The following is a 20,834-nucleotide window of genomic DNA, read 5'->3' on the forward strand; positions in this document are numbered from 1 at the left end:
ACTGAGATAATAACTGGCCTCAGCAGTCACATCTGAATAAAAAGCGTACATCCATACTAAGGATTACGTCACCCTTTTCTAGTCTAGCTGGACCATAAGCCTCGGTATCCGGAGAGCTGCCACTGGAGGGACATGTGACCCTCCCCAGAGCGTGCGGTTTTAATATATTTTTATTATTTTCATACATTACTTGCCCCCCTGTGGACTTTTCCCAAATCTTGGAAAACCCCTTTTAGCTTCTCTTATGTCTAGTGGAGGTGATGGGAAGTTATTATACAGGTTGGACCATCGTCCTCCGCTCTTTCCCTGTAGCGGGCAGGTCTTCCATTGCAATACTTTATACAAGTCCCCTGGGTCCTGAGCCAATTTGTTGCCAGCCTCGGAGCAATACTTAGCTGACAGTCAGTAACCAATGCGACCATCTGTTTCCTCGCAGCGAGCCGCGCCGCTAAGAGGGTCCCTCTAAAACAATGGGAGCGGTGCCCTGAAAGACATTTCTCTTTGTTACCCTTGTAATGTCGTCCGTCAAGTTTCATAACGGTCTTATTAATTAAGTCTGCGAAGCTACAAGATAATAAGGCCATTATCATGCTTAAAGGCCTGTTACCAGCAAATAACAGGAACTGTACTGCTATGTGAAGGACACGGCTTGAGCTACAGCGATAGAACTGACGGCAAATAACAGGGACAATTGTTACGCCTACGAGAGGACGCTCACTATAATTACTGGGGGTTTTTGTAATATTCTTCTGTACGTTGAAGGTCCGGGCTGCAGGGCCAGTGATAATTATGAATAACCACCGAGAACATGTCTCCTCCAGCGCTTCCCAGTAAAGCCAAGAATAACTGAGAACCGATCGTCTAATACCGTATTCTGAGGAGGAAACGAGAAATTATAAAGTAATTTCAGGGAGAGGTGGGGGAAGTCAGAGTGTTTTCTAACTAAACTTAACTTGCTTTTCAACTTGATTTCGGTCTATGGCCACCAAGTAATAGCCAAGGTTGTAGATCCACCATTAAGATAGCAGTTCAAATTGGAGATGACCAATTGGTGATGATCAAGATGGACCACCATGATGGTCTCCAGATCAGGCTCTAGTACTGGATTCATGGAATCTGGTATCACAAGGACAAGCACTTATGGATATCCATACATTAGTCAAGGGGGTTCCAACAAAGCAATATACTCTGTATCCTCAAGTAATTAGATGTACGGGCCCCATACCATTGGTGATATCACTCCAATATCCATTCATTTCTTTGGGACTGTAGGAGATAAGTGTCCTGAAAGTGAATGCTGAGCTGATGGGCTATCCCTTCGCTACAAGGTCTATGATATATTCTGCCATATGCCATACTGGTTCCAAAGTTTCAAACATTTTGTGTCAAACATAGCGAACAAGCCCATAATAGTCATTCTCTAATATTGGTATTCACATGGCCTCCAAGCTTCAAGGAACTACCACAGGGATCTCGAAACCAAGGTGCTAACGTTTGCCGTTAGGGTTCAGCTCGGCGATCCCGACATATTGCCAGGTTGGCGACTGAACAGCCAATCCACCAATTTGATGCCCCCTAGTATCCACCAATATGATGCTCCCAATATGTCTGGCTCGCACGGCTGAACCTCACGCGAACATTAGGTCCGCTCATCTCTACTGATCCGGTGTCTACCATAACAATGATCATAGACATGACCATGGACAGTTACCATGGTCAAGTAGAAAATATTATACTAATTTGCAGAATGCAAATAAGCACCCTACCCATTTCTAAGTGGAGAGAGTTGATACGATGTAGATGTCCTGTACACCAGATTGGGGGGGGCACTTACATTCAGTAAATATCCTACATACCCCCATGTTCAATTTGCAAATGTAATATGCTGGAGGAGATGGACTTTCCAAAAATCAAGCAAAGCGCCCCTACAGGTTATTACGAGGCACCATACTTCCCATCAGACGCAGTCTCATATCTGGAAACTCTTCATCTCACAGAAAAGGAGGACAAGCCACAATGAGGGAATATAGAAAAATTCTCCCGTTCCTCATATGGTTAACTATTTCTGGTCACTCATTCATTCTCCATGTGCTCATCCTAAAATATTAATAGCGAGTGTGAGGAAAACAAATAAAAACTAAAGTACTTATCTCTTCCAAATGCCATCTGCTAGAAGTGAAGAGCTGAGCGCGGAGCCACAGAGAGATACAGATGAGATACAGATGAGATATTCTCTATAGAGGTCAGTGGAGATCCCCTCATATAAGGAAGGTGTCGCAGTAACAAGGCATGCTGAGACCTGTGGTGCTACACACAGTACACACAAGCCAGTTCCACAGTCTGTCTTAAACGCCCAATTACCTCCAGCAGATGGGCTGGTAATGTGCTCTGGAAAGTTCTCTGCCTCCTTCTGTGCTCCAGCAATTGTTTCTTTCAGCAGAACAGTTTTGGGTTTTCTTGTTGCTCTGAAATAGGCAAAGCGGTTCTGTAATTTTCTGTGCAAGGCTGGGACCACATATGGAGTAGTTGGTTCTCCAGCACAGAATCCAGACCTGCATTTACTGTATCCAAGTGGTCTAAGCGATAACTGAGTTTTATCTTTATGCAAATTAGCTCCAAGGTGCTTCAGGGGCGGGGCCATGCCTGCAGGGTGGATCAACAGTTACTATAAAAAAGACTACGAAAGCTCAGGCAGGAATAGGACCTATTCTGAATTTTTTGACTCAACCAGCCAGCTTATGGAAACCAAGGCTGTGTGCACAAGCACATTACCCTTTAAAGGGGGTTCCCACGAAGGCAAGTTAGGCCCTATCCATGGGATAGGGCCTAACTTGCTGATCAGTGGGGGTCTAAGTGCTGAGACCCCCCCAGATCGATGGACCCCTCACCACTCCTCAGACTAATGGAGCAGACGGACGCGCATGACCGTTCTCCTCCATTAATATCTATGGAGCTGACGGAAATAGCCGAGCGCCACGCTCACCGATCTTCGTCAATCATTAGAGATCAATGGAGTAGAATGGTCAGGCCTGTCCGTCTGCTCCATTAGTCTGAGGAGCGGCGAGGGGTCGGTCGGATCCCTCGTTCTCGCGATCCACAGGGGTCTCAGCACTTAGGCCCCCACTGATCAACAAGTTAAATGGGTTTTCCCACAAAACAAGGTATTCCCTATCCACAAGACAGGGCCAAACTTGCTGATCGATGGGGGACTTAGTGATACGACCTCCATAGATCATGAGAACGGGAGGTCTGATGTAACCACATTGGACACCTTCTCACTTTCCGAGATGAGTGGAGCAGCCGGTTGTGCATGCCCCAATTTGGGCCTGTCCTGTGGATGGGACCTTACTTGTTTCATGGGAAAAACCCTTTAAGGCCTAGTCCAGTGGTGGCGAACCTATGGCACTGGTGCCAGAGGTGGCACTCAGAGCCCTTTCTGTGGGCACTCAGGCCATCACCAGAGATGACTCCAGGTATCTTCCTGCAGTCCCAGACAGCCCAGGACTTGCTGTGCACAGAGCTATATTAAAGTGACAGCTGTACCTGGGACTATTTTCTGCTTTATTGGTGGCCTCAGAATGCTGGTATCAATGAAAACTGTGACAGAGAAGGGAGTATAAAACATGAATTACATTTCTGTGTTGGCACTTTGCGATAAATAAGCGGGTCTTTGTTGTAGTTTGGGCACTCGGTCTCTAAAAGGTTTGCCAACACTGGCCTAGACTATTTTTGTTTCTCTGCGTTTCCATAACTTTCCATAACTTTTTAGTATCTCTTTATTCAGAACTGGTTGAACTGCAGGGGTCTGTTCTCCTGTTCCCAGTGGAGATTCCAGGAGTTACACCGCCACCAAGTTATCCTCTATCCTGATTTCCTGACTTTCATTTCCTTAGATATAGGGGGCATCTAATTTAGCCAGTCTTTTTAAAAAGCCCCCTATGAAACCAATAATGGGGGCTTCATTTTTTACTTTCCACCATTTTTTTAAATTTTTTTTCTCCCGTGTCACGTCTTGTGTGCTATATTTATGCTACAATATTGGTTCTTTTTCTGACACTTGCGCCATTTTTTAATTTTTGTTGGGTCAATTTGGGTTCAGCTTGGTAAACCCGAAACTTTTTTTGCGCATATAGCTTCATGACACTTTTTTTGGTCTACAAATAGAGCAGCTAAAAGCTTGTCTACCAAGTTTTATTTCACCTTCATGAATGTGGAGTTTCAAGTTATTCACCAATCCATTAATCCATTGCATTGCACAATAATCTAAATTTCTACTGTACAATTGATGAATTCCCCCCCTTCCCCCTAAATATCATTACAGGGAAAACATTCAAAGGACCACAGCACAGGTTATACTTTCCAGTAACTCATTTTACAGAAACTTTTTTTTATTGTTTTTATGATTTTTTTTTTCCCCTGCATTTTCTCAGTCTGGCTAACCTTGAAAGCTTCACCGCCTACAGGAACAAAAAAAAATAATAATTGCTTAAATTCTTTAGTCAAAACAGACCTAATTTACATAACTTTTCAAGATAAGAGACGCCGAGAACTTTGACAAACAGCTTAGAAAATACCAGAGAACGGATGTTACTGGGGAGAATCTTTACGCTGGAATAATTTCATAAAAATCATCAAGACAGAAGCGAGGAGCAGAGGCGAATGTCACACTGCTAGACCAACACAATGTCACAGGGGAGTCCAAACAAAAGCCCCGGGGGGCCACGAGCGGGACGACGTGACCCTTCCTAGTCTGAGGACTCCAATGAGAATTTTTATGTGTACAGTAAAAAAATTCTAAAAAAAATAAAATGTAAACAATATCCTGGGGGTTAGAGGGTTTAGATGAAATCCTCAGAAGCAACTGGATGCAGTAATTTCACTTATTTTATCTGACACAATAATAAAAAAAAGTAGAGCTTAAAATAAATGAAATAGAAAAAAAAAATTTCTGTGCAGATGAGTTGAGCCTGGATGAGATGAGAGCACGGGAGCTTAGATCAGTCCTTCTGGACAATTAGGCCACATTGATTTTTCTGGAAAGGTAAATTGAAATTAAATTTCCAAAAGTAACATCTATTTCCCGATGTGCAGCGCTGTGCCAGCTCAGGCATTACTAATGCGGCTGGGATGGCGAGCCGGGTGACGTCTATACACTAATTCATACTGCATCACAAGACGCAGATATCCCTGCAGATTTTACGTCCAGATTTCCAGCAGAACAATCCACATCCGAGGCGCAAAATAAAAGAAGTTGCAAGAAAAAAAAATCTGCATGAAAAATTGAAAATCAGCGCAGATGATTTCGGTGAAGCAAAGTTCTCCTTTGTTAATGGATTTTTGTAAACTCTGTTCCTAATTTACTGAATATAATCTGCGCTTAACGCAAGCGCTTGACATTGTCTATAATGTAGATCATGCAAATTGTTCTTGCAGACATAGTTGGGATAAAAAAATAATGGGATGCAGATTCGATACCTGCAAAACAAGATATTTTACAATGCTGGGTTTGGACGAGACATGCCTGATCCTAAAGATACGTTTTTGTTGAAGGTGTTGTCCAACCTTTCATTGTTATTATCTCCTATCCACAGGATTGGAGCTAACAATGTGATCGATGGGGGTCAAACTGGTAGGAGCCGCACTATTTACAAGAATGGACCCCAAGGTTCCGATTGAAACTGCCTCTTCCGATCGACCCGCTACTCATTCAGTATCGATCAGATTGCTGGAGATAGACACCCAACGCTTTGAGGAGAGCACAACACTTGGACTAAAATTGCACCGTTTAACTGCTTACCAGGTAAAGTGCCACACACTGTATGGTGGCTGGGATTGGTATTGCAGAACAGCCACATTAGATAAATTTCACCGAGGAGTAAGCAACCCATGTGACTGCTCAACGCCATGTCTTAAACACAGGAAAGGGAAGAAGCGCTCACTTCATGATGTGTCTAAACAGCTGACTGGAAGGAGGGTTAGGTTGTTGATCCAATATTGATTCGTTATCCATAGGAAAAGTGATCAAACAATAAATTTGGAACACCCCTTTAAATTTCTGCTATTAAGGTACGGTCAGTTTTTCAGATGCAGTTTTTGATGTCCAAACCAGGAGTGGAGTGAAAAAATGAGGAGAAACAGCTTCTCTCAATGATATGCCTCACCTATGATGATCACCACATTATGATCCAGACTTCTCTTTGGCTTTAAAAACTGCTTCTGAAAGGTTGAACATGTGAACGCACCATCATACCGGGCGGCTGCAGATAACCCGCCATGATTCTGACCTGTGTCTCCCCCGCCAATCAGACAAGAATTGATAGAATTTAGAACCCCGAATGCAAGAATTTCATAACAGAGCATCACACATAAAAAGTTTACATTTAGCGAATATTGGGTCGCAACCAGAGGAGGAAGATCCATTTCAGATTTTTACGCTAAGGTGGTAAGATGTTTGCTGGTGTAAAGCAGAGGCTAAAAAAAGGGTTAATTTTTATTGTGTACGGAATAAACATGTAATGGTCTGCCCAATGCAGCCAGCACAAAATATTGCTCCTACTAGATCACATGTGACCCACAGAGCCTGATCACCTATATGCGCCATCTGCTGTATATATTTGGCATTGCAGCTGCGTTACATTTGACTGGGAAGTAAATATGTATGTCATATGTATGTCATGTTTATTAATGTTAATATCCTGGTTGGATAACATCGAACTTTCCACCCCAGGTAAAGTTTATATCAACTCCCTGGTGGCTGGAAAGTTCCAGAGACTAAGAGGAGATCCAGAAAGAAGCACCTTGACATGTGACCCCCTGTCCAGACATAAGGCCTGCAGAGATATCAGGCCTGTAGGATTCTGAGCCCTACCAGAGCCTTGGAGCATTGCTATAGCAGATCCTCATCCCCAGCCTGAAGATACCTAAACCAGGATGTGAGCACCCAGTGCCGAACACAATCCAACCAGTGACCTAATACCTGGACCAGATAGACCTTGGCCTGTTGCCTCTGTCAAGTTGGCGTTCTGGAATAAAGGAACCATGAGTTGGTGTTTCATATCCTTTGTCTCAGTGGGATCCATGGAAGCCGCATAACATCAAGAGCCTCCTCTCTATCGGGATGCTCACATACCTATACATAAGGGAGTGCCCCAGGGATACTGGCATCTCCCTCTTTCTTTGCAATCCACCTGTCGGACACCTGCCCGGCGTGGTTGAGGCCTGTTCCACCTGGCCAAGTGACCACGACCCGGTTGAGCACTAGTCCACGCTCAAGCCAGCTACTCCGGGCCCAGGGGAATCCAGCTGCCCCCAAGCCACAAGGTCAGGCCCCGGAGGGGGATGTTGCAAATACATAACAAAATCCCCTCCTTGGTTCGATTTCCCTCTCTCTACACAATAATACGATCAAGGTCTGTAAACCATCCAGGGAACTGATCCGGCTGCATTATAAGCTGGACCCTCTGCCCAATTATCCACTGTACTTCCAAATTCCTCGCTGCAGGTCACTGAGCAACAGCATCTCTAGGAATAATTATCACAACTTATTATTAGCTCCCAATTAACAGGCTTCATGCATTAATTACCGACTGCGGCAGGTTATCACATCTCACCCCTGAGGTTAATCTTAAATGCTGCGCTGAATTGTGCTTCCTCCCCCAGATGAAGAGGCTCCATATGTTTCTTATAGTCCTAAATCCAGGTTCTTCCTGAGACGGCCTCACACAAACACAGCGGCGGAGGCTGAACGGCAAAGTTCGCCATTATTTTGTGTGATTAATGAGAGCTATTTTTAAGAGTATTTTGCAGCTTATGAACGAGGCCCGTACAATGTGTCATACAGACAGAACGCTTATTTACCATACAGCAGATGGAGGCGAGCTGGGAAACAAACTCTGCAAAGTCTCCAATGCACAACGTTCAGGAAAAATAAAAAAAAACTTCTGCAGATTTATAAACTTAGGAAACAAAAATGTGCATATAATGATTTGTGCCTCCTGCTGAAGAGGTCCTGCTACACGGACAAGACGGAAGACAAGTGAATCTGCTGAGTCCTATTATTTTATATAAATGCATAGTGAAATATTCTGCAACTTTCCAATATTTGCCGTATATCAAATGCCCCCTTAATCTCGTATCCAGCCTTGACTATCTTCTGTGAGCTAAACACATCAGCAATTCAAATCTCTCCTTTCCTGATCTTTAAAGGGTTATTCAGGATAGAGGAGAACAGGCTGATTGGTGAGGGTCCAACTGCTGGGACCCTCACTGATAACGACTATGGGACCCCCAGCAATCTGGAGAAGGAATCCCATTCTCACCAATGAACGGAACGCTAGGTCAAGTATGTAATTTCCATTCAACGGTATGGAGAAATTGTCACACAACCATAATTTTTGTCTGTAAGCCAGCCCCTATTTGTGCTGTCCCCATAGACTTGTATTGTGCACAGTCCTGGTCCGGTTAGGTAACGTGAATGCAATGTGTGTCACGGCACCAATCGTAAAGTATAGAGCAGGTCCTATTCCTGTCTGGATTGCGGTCAGACCTCTCACTTCTCATGTCACCCCCATTGTGGCCCACCAATGCATTCAAGGCCCATTTTCCTCATGGCATAAGGTGATTCACTGACTATAGGAGTGCAGGAGATAACTGAGCGCTGTGCCCAGATATTTCTAACATGCCCATACTATTGAATGAAGTGGCAGGATGCATGTCCATTAACGAAAACTGGACCAGCGGTTTAAGACTGTTGAGAGTCCGGTCTCATGGTCATTGGGAGTCCCAGCCATCTGTACCTCATTGATCATATTGTTATTATTTATCCTGTGGATACGGACACAATTTACCAGTGCAGTGCAAATAGACTCTGTTCTGTCTCTCTTTTTTAACAAACTCTAAGTTGTAAAAGATATAAGATCAGACAAAGTTATTCGTTGCAACAAAAAAGTTGGAAAGTATCTGGGGGCTTGGACACACAGGGTAAAAACCACCATAGGTCACTAAAGAGTATGAAGAGTTTTGGACAGTAGACCTCCTGGCAGCACCGGCCCAGCGGCTGTCATTGAGATGACAATGGGGCTCATTTACTAAGGGGCTGAATGCCGCACTTTTGTCGGGTTTCCCGAATATTTTCGCTTTGCGCCGAATTGCCCCAGGATTTTGGCGCATGTGATCGGATTGTTGCACATCAGTGCCGGCTTTCACACGACAGAGATCGGGGGCGTGGCCGTCGGACAACCTGTCAGATTTGGAAAAAACACGGAATTTAAAAAACGATTTGCACCTACATGGACCAGGAAGAAGAAGGTGAACTCCGGGGGACCTCGTCGCAGCAGCGACACCTGCTGGATATCCCGGCAGACCCGAATCCGCATCGGACAATGCGCCACGGGATCGCGACTGGACCGGGTAAGTAAATGTGCCCCAATGTGTCTGGATGTGGATGTTTTTAACCTCTCTGGATAACCACTCCCAGCTGGACATACACATTTTCAGACAGATGTGGCCAATCTGGGTAATACAGAGCAAATGTCACTGCGGCCACATAATACTACAAGCAGTGTCGGACTGGCCCACCAGAGTACCAGAGGATCCTCCGGTGGGCCCTGGCTCAACCCAATACTGAACCCCAGAAGTCCATCAGAAAACAATTTGGAGGCTGCTAGAGTATATTTCCGGGAGGATAATGAAGAATAGGCCCCCAGATGGATTTTCTCTGGTGGGCCTAAGGAAACCCAGTCCGACACTGACTACAAGGCTACACGAAAAGTTGAAAAAGACAATAGTCTTGGTAATAATTCTGGGTCCTTGAAGAGAATTTAGTCATGGAAATATGGCCGACATATTTCATGGACCGGACAGTGAGATACCCCACAAATTTTAGGGGAACTGAGAGTCAAGCTTCTTAAAATCTGGGGCTGTTATCTTGTAGGAATGCAGGAACTTCCAAAGCGTAATTGGGGCCATAATTCATGTGATTCACAGCACCTTAAGGGTGATGCCACACATGGCGTTTTGAAACCGTTTTTGGTCCGTTTTTAAGGAGTCCGTTAAAAAACGCATGCATTAAAAAACGCATCCGTTTTTTTTAATTACGGAAATTCGGAAAACCTGTCAAAAACTGATGCATTTTCAAAAAACGTATGCGTTTTTTAAAGCATGCGTTTTTTAACGGATTGCTTAGTATCAATTGCTCACAATTTTTTAGATCTCTGCTTGCTGTCAATCAACAGGAAGCTTCACAGTTTACTTTCTACTAGGTAGATAAAAACCAGCCCCTGGTCATGTGGTCATGTGCCTCATTATATCCCTGGTCATGAGATTTCACATAGGTGTGCGGCTTGTTATATCCCTGGTCATGTGATGTCACACAGGTGCACAGCTTGTTTTATCCCTGGCCATGAGATGTCACACAGGTGCATGGCTCATTATATCCCTGGTCGCACAGGTGCACGCCTTGTTATATATTCCTGGTCATGTGATGTCACACAGGTGCACGGCTCGTTATTTCACAGAAAGAAATCAGAGCTTGGACCTGTGTTTATCTGCAGGATGTAAACAATGAAGCTTTCTATAGAATAACAGCAAGCAGAGATCTAAAAAACTGTGAAGAATGAATACAGGAAGTATATTGGAAAATTGTTTAACTTTCCTATACACAGACAATAGAAATTATTTGCTGAAAGTGGACAACCCCTTTAAGACTGTCTAATCCTTTGCCAGTTTTACTAGTAGTTTATATGTCCTGCTGATTTTAATGGAAGTCATTGGTTTTGCAAAAGGGACCTAAATAGGTCATGAAGTCCCTCAAAATCGTGAATAGGTTCTGCTATTACAGTGGATGACAATGCAACAGGAGCTCTTCTGTCTCATCATTCACGTCTCCATCCACTTGTAATTGTGGTATTTTTCAGACGCAATACTCAGAGGAAGCAGAGCAATAGCGGAGGAGTCTATTTGCATTGGACAAATTTATATTTTAGGATTTGTTGGAATAAACCGTGACTGTAAATCTCACAAAACAACACACACATACAGACGGAGAATAGAGAAAAGCCTATTACGGGCCAATCGAGGACGGAAAGCGCGGCTCAGCCCAGACTCGCTCAAATTGCTCATTACTTGCAAGACATTTACAGAACAATGAGGTGTGGGACGCACATTACCAGAGACACAAGTGATTGAGAGCACTTCAGCCTTATTGGCAGCTACGCCGGCTATGAATGGTGTTTAATAAAAAATCGGAGTGTTACCATTTTAATAAGAACTGGTCTGCGGAACAAAAACTCTCCACAACTCCGTCTCCGGTGGTAATTTTCTGTGACATTTCTGTGCTACACTGAGGGGTCCGGATATCAATATCTCCGCAGGAGCCGTACGAAAATCTACAGTACAGAGAGAGATCTTTCTTTTCAGAGTTCTCGAGGCAATGTTGCTAAACCTAAAAATGGTCGAATTTACTGAAAATGCAGGACTGACTACCTGGGGAGCGGAGTAAGCATTAAGACTTATTATTGATACGAGGCAGCATAGAATAAACAGTACTTAGTCCAGTCCAGAAGTGAACAGTTTATTCAGAAATCTGTGATTTGATTTAACACTCTAATTTTGGACGTAGAAAAAAACTCTACATAAAACTGTGCTGATTAATTTTATATATATATATTAATCACAATCAAAAAATCTTGCATAGACTTAGTACATACTAACACTCTGGCTGCCTATAGTCACCACTAGGGGGAGCTCCAGAGGTAAATATGATAACTATATGAATATTGTATGCAGTAAGTTTCTTAGCTCCCTCTAGGGATGGCTGCAGGGAGATATCATTTTTGAGAACAGACTTTTATGTCTCAATTCTGATTATTTGATTCCCCTGGAATAATTCCTTCTTTTCAGAAGCCACACAGTGGCTGGCATGGCGGTAACAGTGTTGTGAAATCTTGTACATTTGGTAAACACCTAATATGCAACTGTGTGCCTTTTTATACCACCCTTGTCAATCTTCAGGTAACAGAAAAACATATCTGCACCAGAACTAAGCCATAATTTATGCCAGATATTGCTAGGAATTAGAATAAACTTCTCAAAACCTCATGTAGCCATGGTTCAGCCTTCTTAATAATAACTATTATTTATTTATATAGCGCACACAGATTACGCAGCGCTGCACAAAGCTTGCAAAATCAGCCCCTGTCCCCAATGGGGCTCACAATCTAATCAACCTACCAGTATGTTTTGGAGTGTGGGAGGAAAACGGAGGAAACCCACAAAAGCACGGACAGATGTTGACCCTAGGACTTGAACCCAGGTCCCCAGTACTGCAAGGCTGTAATGCTAACCACTGAGCCGCCTTAGCAAAACTACACCCTGACCCACTTTTTTGAAAGGTACTGAGCACAGTGGGAAAAAAATTGTTACTTTTTTTACACCCCTCCCATTTTGGGTTAGAAGATAAACATTTAGAACAGTAGCTTCTTATGTCCACTGGTGGAGTGTCCTCACACTGCTGTGCTCTTAGTTCTGTGCACTGATCTTCCCCAAAATCCCTGCCCCAGGGAGAACCAGTTTTATAATCCTGCACCTGAATGTTATCATAACTTATTTTCAGTGTTTCCATTGTACCATAAGAGTCCAGTGAGGCACGGGCCACCTCACTGCTAAGGTATAGCAGGGTGTTCCGCTCGAAAAGCTTTGATGTTTTGCATTCCTATGGATTGTTATTACTAATACTATCAAAATAAAGATGTACTAAGTCTGAAATATAGCTGGACCTTGAATATATTTTACTGAGTGTTTCCATTCACTGATGATAAGCAGAGCTCTTGTAAATGACAAGGTAGTGAAGCAGAAAGTACAGTATATAACAAGTTATGGATCTTCTCTTCATGTTTAATTTACTTTAGACAAACCATTTAATCTTGAGTCAAGTCAGTAGTATCAACCAGATGCTACAATGTATCCAGTGACAGCACTTACAGACCGGCCAGTCTCATACAATTTCCAGCCCCCAATCTGCCCCGCTCTAGGGGTATTATGCAGGATGCCATTCATCCCTGTGACAATCAGATACTTAAATGTCCACAGTGACAGTGACAACAGCTCACGGCACAGGAGCCCCAGTGTGTACAGGGGGAGAAGAGGATTTAACAAAAACAAGAAAATAAAATCAATCTAAAGAGGAGAAAGGAGGCAGAAGGGGGAGACATGATCCTGCGCACAGAGAGAGGAAACAGGGAGCCTACAAAGGGGAGATTGTTCAGAGAAGCGAAAGAGAGACTGAGCGGGACTGACAGAGACAAACAGCACACAGGAGGGATCCACATATACCCAGAATATCATCATAAGACCCCCATACAAGAGGGGTCCACATATACCCAGAATATCATCATAAGACCCCATACAGGAGGGATCCACATATACCCAGTATATCATCATAAGACCCCCATACAGGAGGGATGCACATATACCCAGAATATCATCATAAGACCCCATACAGGAGGGATGCACATATACCCAGAATATCATCATAAGACCCCCATACAGGAGGGATCCACATATACCCAGTATATCATCATAAGACCCCCATACAGGAGGGGTCCACATATACCCAGAATATCATCATAAGACCCCATACAGGAGGGATCCACATATACCCAGTATATCATCATAAGACCCCCATACAGGAGGGATGCACATATACCCAGTATATCATCATAAGACCCCCGTACAGGAGGGATCCACATATACCCAGTATATCATCATAGGACCCCATTCAGGAGGGATCCACATATACCCAGTATATCATCATAAGACCCCCATACAGGAGGGATCCACATATACCCAGTATATCATCATAAGACCCCCATACAGGAGGGATGCACATATACCCAGTATATCATCATAAGACCCCCGTACAGGAGGGATCCACATATACCCAGTATATCATCATAGGACCCCATTCAGGAGGGATCCACATATACCCAGTATATCATCATAAGACCCCCATACAGGAGGGATCCACATATACCCAGTATATCATCATAAGACCCCCATACAGGAGGGATCCACATATACCCAGTATATCATCATAAGACCCCCATACAGGAGGGATGCACATATACCCAGTATATCATCATAAGACCCCCATACAGGAGGGATCCACATATACCCAGTATATCATCATAAGACCCCCATACAGGAGGGATCCACATATACCCAGTATATCATCATAAGACCCCCATACAGGAGGGATGCACATATACCCAGTATATCATCATAAGACCCCCATACAGGAGGGATGCACATATACCCAGTATATCATCATAAGACCCCCGTACAGGAGGGATCCACATATACCCAGTATATCATCATAGGACCCCATTCAGGAGGGATCCACATATACCCAGTATATCATCATAAGACCCCCATACAGGAGGGATCCACATATACCCAGTATATCATCATAAGACCCCCATACAGGAGGGATCCACATATGCCCAGTATATCAAGATAAGACCCCCATACAGGAGGGATGCAAATATACCCAGTATATCATCATAAGACCCCCATACAGGAGGGATCCACATATACCCAGTATATCACAATAAGACCCCCATACAGGAGAGATGCACATCAAAGAGACCACCATACGCAGGTGATATGTATATGAACCAAATTTATCATGACAGAGATCACCACATTGTAGGGTTAACAGATATCATGACAGAGGCCTCTGTACACAGTAGTAATGTTCATATTTAAAACAAATATCACAATACACATATAGATCACGCTCATCGTGAAGGTAAATATCCTACATATCACAAAAAAGATCTTTTCAAAACGGATGACTATAGATACATATAAAATATCTAAATAAGGTACCACCAAGCACAACAAAAATGTGATTATTCTTGCCTTCACGTTATGCAAATAGGGCGTAGAAGGGGGTTGAAGGGGAACGTGGCCATGGGTAGAGTGGGCTGGCGCAGGGCGTTCCTGTCCCGCATCTGCACGCTTGATATAGCCTGAAACGTCCCCCGTTGAATGTTCACAGGTTTTTGCAAGGTCTAAACCTCTGTAGAAGAGGTTGCAATGTCTCGATCATATGCCACCGCACGGAGCGTGGGCATAAATCATGACAAAAATTTTACAGGAAGCATAACATTATTAAGAAAAACTTATATGCACCATCATATCATGATAGAGACCCTGCTATATTAGGATTAGAGACCCTACATGCACCATTATATCCTGAAGGAGACTGTACATAGGCACGAGCCCCAGAGCCCCCACCAGTCAGCAGGATGAGGGGGCCCTCAGCATCCAGCCTGCCCCGTCTCCTGCCACATAATATCAGTGTGCTGGGGACACCTATACTGCTGGGTATCATAAAGCATAGGGAATCATAAACTCCCCCTACTTTCATAGCTCCTGGTCTGACCAATAGGAGGAGGCGGGGTCACCTGACAAGGGGTGGAGAAACACAAGTGGAGGGGCGTGGCCTCCTGCATACTGTAACATCGTTGTGAGCATTATCGCTTAAGAATTATTATTTCCCGGGAGCAACATTTACTTTAATTTAAAAAAAATTGTGGTAAGGGTCCCACCAGTTTGTGCCCTGGGGCCTCCACCACTGTTAATTCAGCCCTGCCCACATGCATCATTATATCCTGATAGAGAATCTACATGCATCATTATATCATGATAGAGACACTACATGCAACATTATATCATGATAGAGAACATATGTGCACCATTATATCATGATAGAGACACTACATGCAACATTATATCATGATAGAGACACTACATGCAACATTATATCATGATAGAGAACATATGTGCACCATTATATCATGATAGAGACACTAAATGCAACATTATATCATGATAGAGAACCTACATGCATCTTTACATCATGATAGAGACACTACATGCAACACTATATCATGATAGAGAACATACGCGTGCACCATTATATCAGGACAGAGACACTACATGCAGTAATATATCATGATAAAGAACATATAGGTATCATTATATCATGACAGAGATCCTACATGAACCATCACTTAATGATAGAAACCCTACATACACCATTATATCATGATAGAGGCCCTGCATGCACCATTATATCATGCTAAAGAACCTACATGCACCATTATATCACGACAAAGACCCTACGTGCATTATATCACAATAGAGACCCTACACAAACTACTATATCGCTAAAGAGATATTGCATGCATAATTCAATCATAATACTGTACACAGTATCAGGACAGTGGAAACTTCAAGATATACTGCTCCCTTGTGATGGAAAAATCTAAATACATGTCACATATGACAAGAGCCGTACACATCAATTCTACGGTAAATCACAGCCATTGACAATAGCAACATAGTAAGAAGCATAAATAGGTTACAATACTAGAATAATACATGCTGGTAAATATCAGGATATAATCCAGGGGGAGTTAGTACAGGAATGGCATGGTAACCGGGATGTGTAAATTGTGTAATGTATAGTATAATAATCTCATCAAAGGTGTTACTGTGTATTTCTATACACAAGGTGAATGTCATGATGTATCCAAAGAAGAGTGATAATAAAGTAATATATCAGCAGCCAGGATGTAGCATATAGCAGCATATAGTGCACTGTTCACACTGGAGGAGAGGTATCCACAGAGCAGGAGCAGAGTGCAAAGCGATCCGTAGTGTAGTATACAGGAGAGGATAGCCATATATATAAGGTAGTCATTTAAGCACAATGTAATATATAGCAACAACTTCTAGAATAGAGACTGCTACCCAGCTGCAAGCAGCCTCCATCTACATGAGTATAACATCACTGATCAGACTAGGAGACACTATATACATACATCTCACACATCTCCTATACATAGAACTAGATTGTGCATTCTGTGACTCTTCCCCATAAACAATCTAACAAAATATTACAGTGAGGAACAGACCTCTACAGTAAGAGACCAGAAATAGTGTAACAAAGTAACAGATCGGGGCAGACTAACCAGATGACTGACAGAGGGAAGGATCTCATAGAGAGACTGATCCCGGAATAGAAGAAACCGAGACATAGAGGGAAGACGAGGAAGAACTGGGATAAGACTGAAGGAATGAGGAAGGAGATGCTCCTTAGTATCACATCGGATCTATAATTCCAGAATATCCTAGCTGTCTCCAGGGAGCCAAGAAAAGGCACAGGAAACACATACAAAGGCATCCAGGGGTGTAGAGAGACAAAATTAGGAGCATAGGGGGATAGAGGGGTGCATATTGACATATGCAAGACCACAGGGGTAAAGGGGTGCACATAGACATATACATGAACATGGGGATGGAGGGGTGCACATAGACATATACAAGACCATGGGGATGGAGGGGTGCACATAGATATATACAAGACCATGGGGATGGGGGGGATGTATATAGACATATTCAGAAGCATATGGATGGAGGGGAGAGCATAGACCTATACAAGAGCTCAGGGATGGAGGGGTGCACATAAATATATACCGGAGCACAGGGATGGAGGGGTGCACGTAGACATATACTGGAGCACAAGGATGGAGGGGTGCACATAGACATATACAAGAGCACGAGGATGGAGAGGTGCACATAGACATATATAGGAGCACGAGGATGGAGGGGTGCAGATAGACATATACAAGAGCACGAGGATGGAGAGGTGCACATAGACATATACAAGAGCATTGGGATGGAGGGGTGCATACAAGAGCACGGGGATGGAGGGGTGCACATAGACATATACAAGAGCACGGGGATGGAGGGGTGCACATAGACATATATAGGAGCACGGGGATGGAGGGGTGCAGATAGACATATACAAGAGCACAAGGATGGAGGAGTGCACGTAGACATATACAAGAGCACGGGGATGGAGGGGTGCACATAGACATATACAAGAGCACGGGGATGGAGGGGTGCACATAGACATATACAAGAGCATGAGGATGGAGGGGTGCACATAGACATATACAAGAGCATGAGGATGGAGGGGTGCACATAGACATATACAAGAGCATGAGGATGGAGGGGTGCACATAGACATACACAAGAGCACGGGGATGGAGGGGTGCACATAGACATATACAGAAGCACAAGGATGTAGAGGTGCATGTAGACATATACAGGAGCACAGAGATGAGGGGTGCACATTCAGGAGCACAGGGATGGAGGGGTGCATATATAGGAGTAAAGAGATATATAAACATTTATTAAGGAGCATAGCCATGAAGGGGTCCACACAGAAATAGACAGGAGCACAGGGATGGAGGGGTATAGGGAGGAAAATACAGAAGCACAAGCATGGAGGGGTGCACACAGAAACACACAGGCATGCAGGGTGCACAGAGGCAACTAAAGGAACATAAGCATGTAGGGATCTATACTGATATATACAGGTGCACAGGCATGGAGAGAGTAGAAGGTGAAAATGGGGACATAGGCATGTACAGGTGCACCCTTATATACACAAATGTAAAGTCATATTGGGGTTCGCCCTCATATAAACAAAAGTAAAGTCATATAGGGGTGAAACTTGTAGAGACATTTAGGGGGTGCACAGAGACATTCAGAAGTGCAGGCATGTAGTGTTGCACCCAGACATATACAGAAGTCAGGATAGAAACAGATGTTTAATGGGTAGCACTATTTATAGCAGTCACACAAGAACAGCAGTTCAAGTGTTAAAAACTGTTTGCATATAGCGCCCCTATGTGGGGGTAACTTACCCAGTGCCAGGTGCAAAAGGGGCAACAGCAGGGCGCTGAGCCCAGGGCAGCTCATCACTCCCATACCGACCCTGTTACCTCCATCTGCTTCACACGCCTGAGTGCAAACCGGGCATCCCCGGAGCCCTGCGATGCTGCGGGCGCATCCCCTGCAAGAAGCCCCCACCCGACGGGTGAGAAAAGCGACGGCGCCTGTATGTATGAGCCTGAGCTCAGAGGCTTCGTCCCTCACTGCCTGCAGCAGCCACAGCCTGGCATGTACTGCTCCTCCAGCCGCTCACTGGCTCCCTCCTCCTCCATCCCCTCCCAACCAGCCCCGTCTCATGGACTGCGTGCAATGTCATTTGCTTTTACAACTGTAAAGGGGGGCAATCCCACCTAAATTACCAGAGGAAAGGTACCCCAAGTAATAACAGAGACAGATATCAGCTTCCAGTACACCCTGGGGTCATCTGCAACATTTTTTAATATTAAATAAAAGTCATCTAAACATTATGGGTTATATCCTTACAGGCAAAACCAATCCAACCTTATAACATATTTATTAAATATCATCATGCCAATTTCATCTTCAGTCAGAGCAACAGAAAACACCCCGATAAATCGTCCACTGTGACACCAGCAACCCACAAAACTGAAATGGCAACCAAAAGCAAAAGAGGAACGGGAAGGTGGGAGTTTGTCTGCTGGACCATAGAGAGGGAGGGGAGCGGATGGCACACATATATAAGGCTGGCAAACCCATCCCATAAAAGCCCAGGAAACACAATAGGACAACCCACTGAAGACACCCAAGACCCATTTGTCCCACCACTTCACATATTATTATAAAAGGGCTGCAGGCGTCTCCAACTCTTACGCCCAATGTCATCTTATAGATTGTGAGCTCCTGAGAACAGGATCCTCACTCCTAATGTTTCATCTAACCATGATATTACGCTATAGTGTCTTATTTTGTTTGTATGTATTCCCCGTGATCTGTACAGCGTTGCAGAATATGATGGCGACATTGATTATTATTATTTTCATATGCTATGACAACTGGGAAATTACACACATATTACCTAAAGTACTTGGCAGCTTCATTGATCATTATAAAAAATATTATAGGTTTCATTGCATGTAAAATGCATCCAATTATATTTAACAGATACTGTACTACGAAATATCAGTCACTGGGTAATGATTTATAGAAAAACCTCAGCAAGGATAAACCTCCAACCAGGTGGATGCACAACATCTACTACAATCCCTACAAACTACAACTCTCTTCGCCCCAGATAGCATGAGCAGGGCCCTCTTATGCCCATCTTGGATACTGGACAACCAAAAGTCTAAGCCAATTTCATTAAGGTTCATTAAGTGTTGGACTCCATCCAACAACAAATAGGAGACATAACCCCCCTCCAGCGCATGGTATCTGGCCCCACCTCTGATGTCTCCAGATCTTCTCCACTGCTAAGTAGGTCTGGCCTCATGTTTCATTGCACTGAAAACAATTCCAACCAGTCCAAAAACTCCCCAGCACAGCCCACAGACTACCTAAGAGAACAAGAGGGCTCTGTTTAATCCCAAAGAATAAAAGACCACCCAGTAAAAAACATAGGGTCCAATGAGCCATTGGATGGAAAGAGAAAACTACACCACCAGATTAGGGTGAACATACCCAGCAAATCAGGAGGAACCATACAATTTAACCTCTTCACCATAAAGACCCAGTTGACTAGTCACCAAACAAGCGTGTCCTAAAACTGTGTGGGGTGGAGAACCAAAACCATAAAATACACTGAAGAATACTCTATACCAGTGATGGCGAACCTTTTAGAGACCGAGTGCCCAAACTACAACCAAAATCCACTTATTTACCCTGAAGTGCCAGGATGGAATCTTTCAATTGTATCGGCGGTCTGAGGCCACCAGTTCAAAGAAGGAGGGAAAATTCAGATTATCATTATCCAGACCTCCAAAGATAATGCAATTTTGTCAAAACCTTCTCACTTTTCCTGTAGTTCCAAACAGCCAACGAAGTGTCGAATAGCACTGAGAGCAGCA

The 20,834-nt window shown here is 43.8% G+C and overlaps 1 protein-coding gene across 4 annotated transcripts in view; it reads right to left on the reverse strand.

Annotated features, from left to right (window-relative positions):
- The window catches only part of IGSF21 (immunoglobin superfamily member 21), a 430,456-nt gene that overhangs the window by 390,292 nt on the left and 19,330 nt on the right, over positions 1–20,834 (reverse strand). For 2 of the 4 annotated variants that reach the window (XM_072155255.1, XM_072155254.1), the window contains exon 1: positions 18,783–19,068. The exons of 1 other annotated variant lie outside the window; for it this stretch is intronic. In XM_072155255.1, coding sequence (XP_072011356.1) covers positions 18,783–18,846 — 64 coding nt within the window. In that variant the 5' untranslated portion in view covers positions 18,847–19,068. Of the gene's footprint in view, positions 1–18,782; positions 19,070–20,834 lie in introns of those variants that run through there. One more of the 4 variants, XM_072155257.1, reaches the window with a different exon arrangement.

This window comes from Engystomops pustulosus, chromosome 6 (genome assembly GCF_040894005.1).
Source record: "Engystomops pustulosus chromosome 6, aEngPut4.maternal, whole genome shotgun sequence".
NCBI lineage: Eukaryota > Metazoa > Chordata > Amphibia > Anura > Leptodactylidae > Engystomops > Engystomops pustulosus.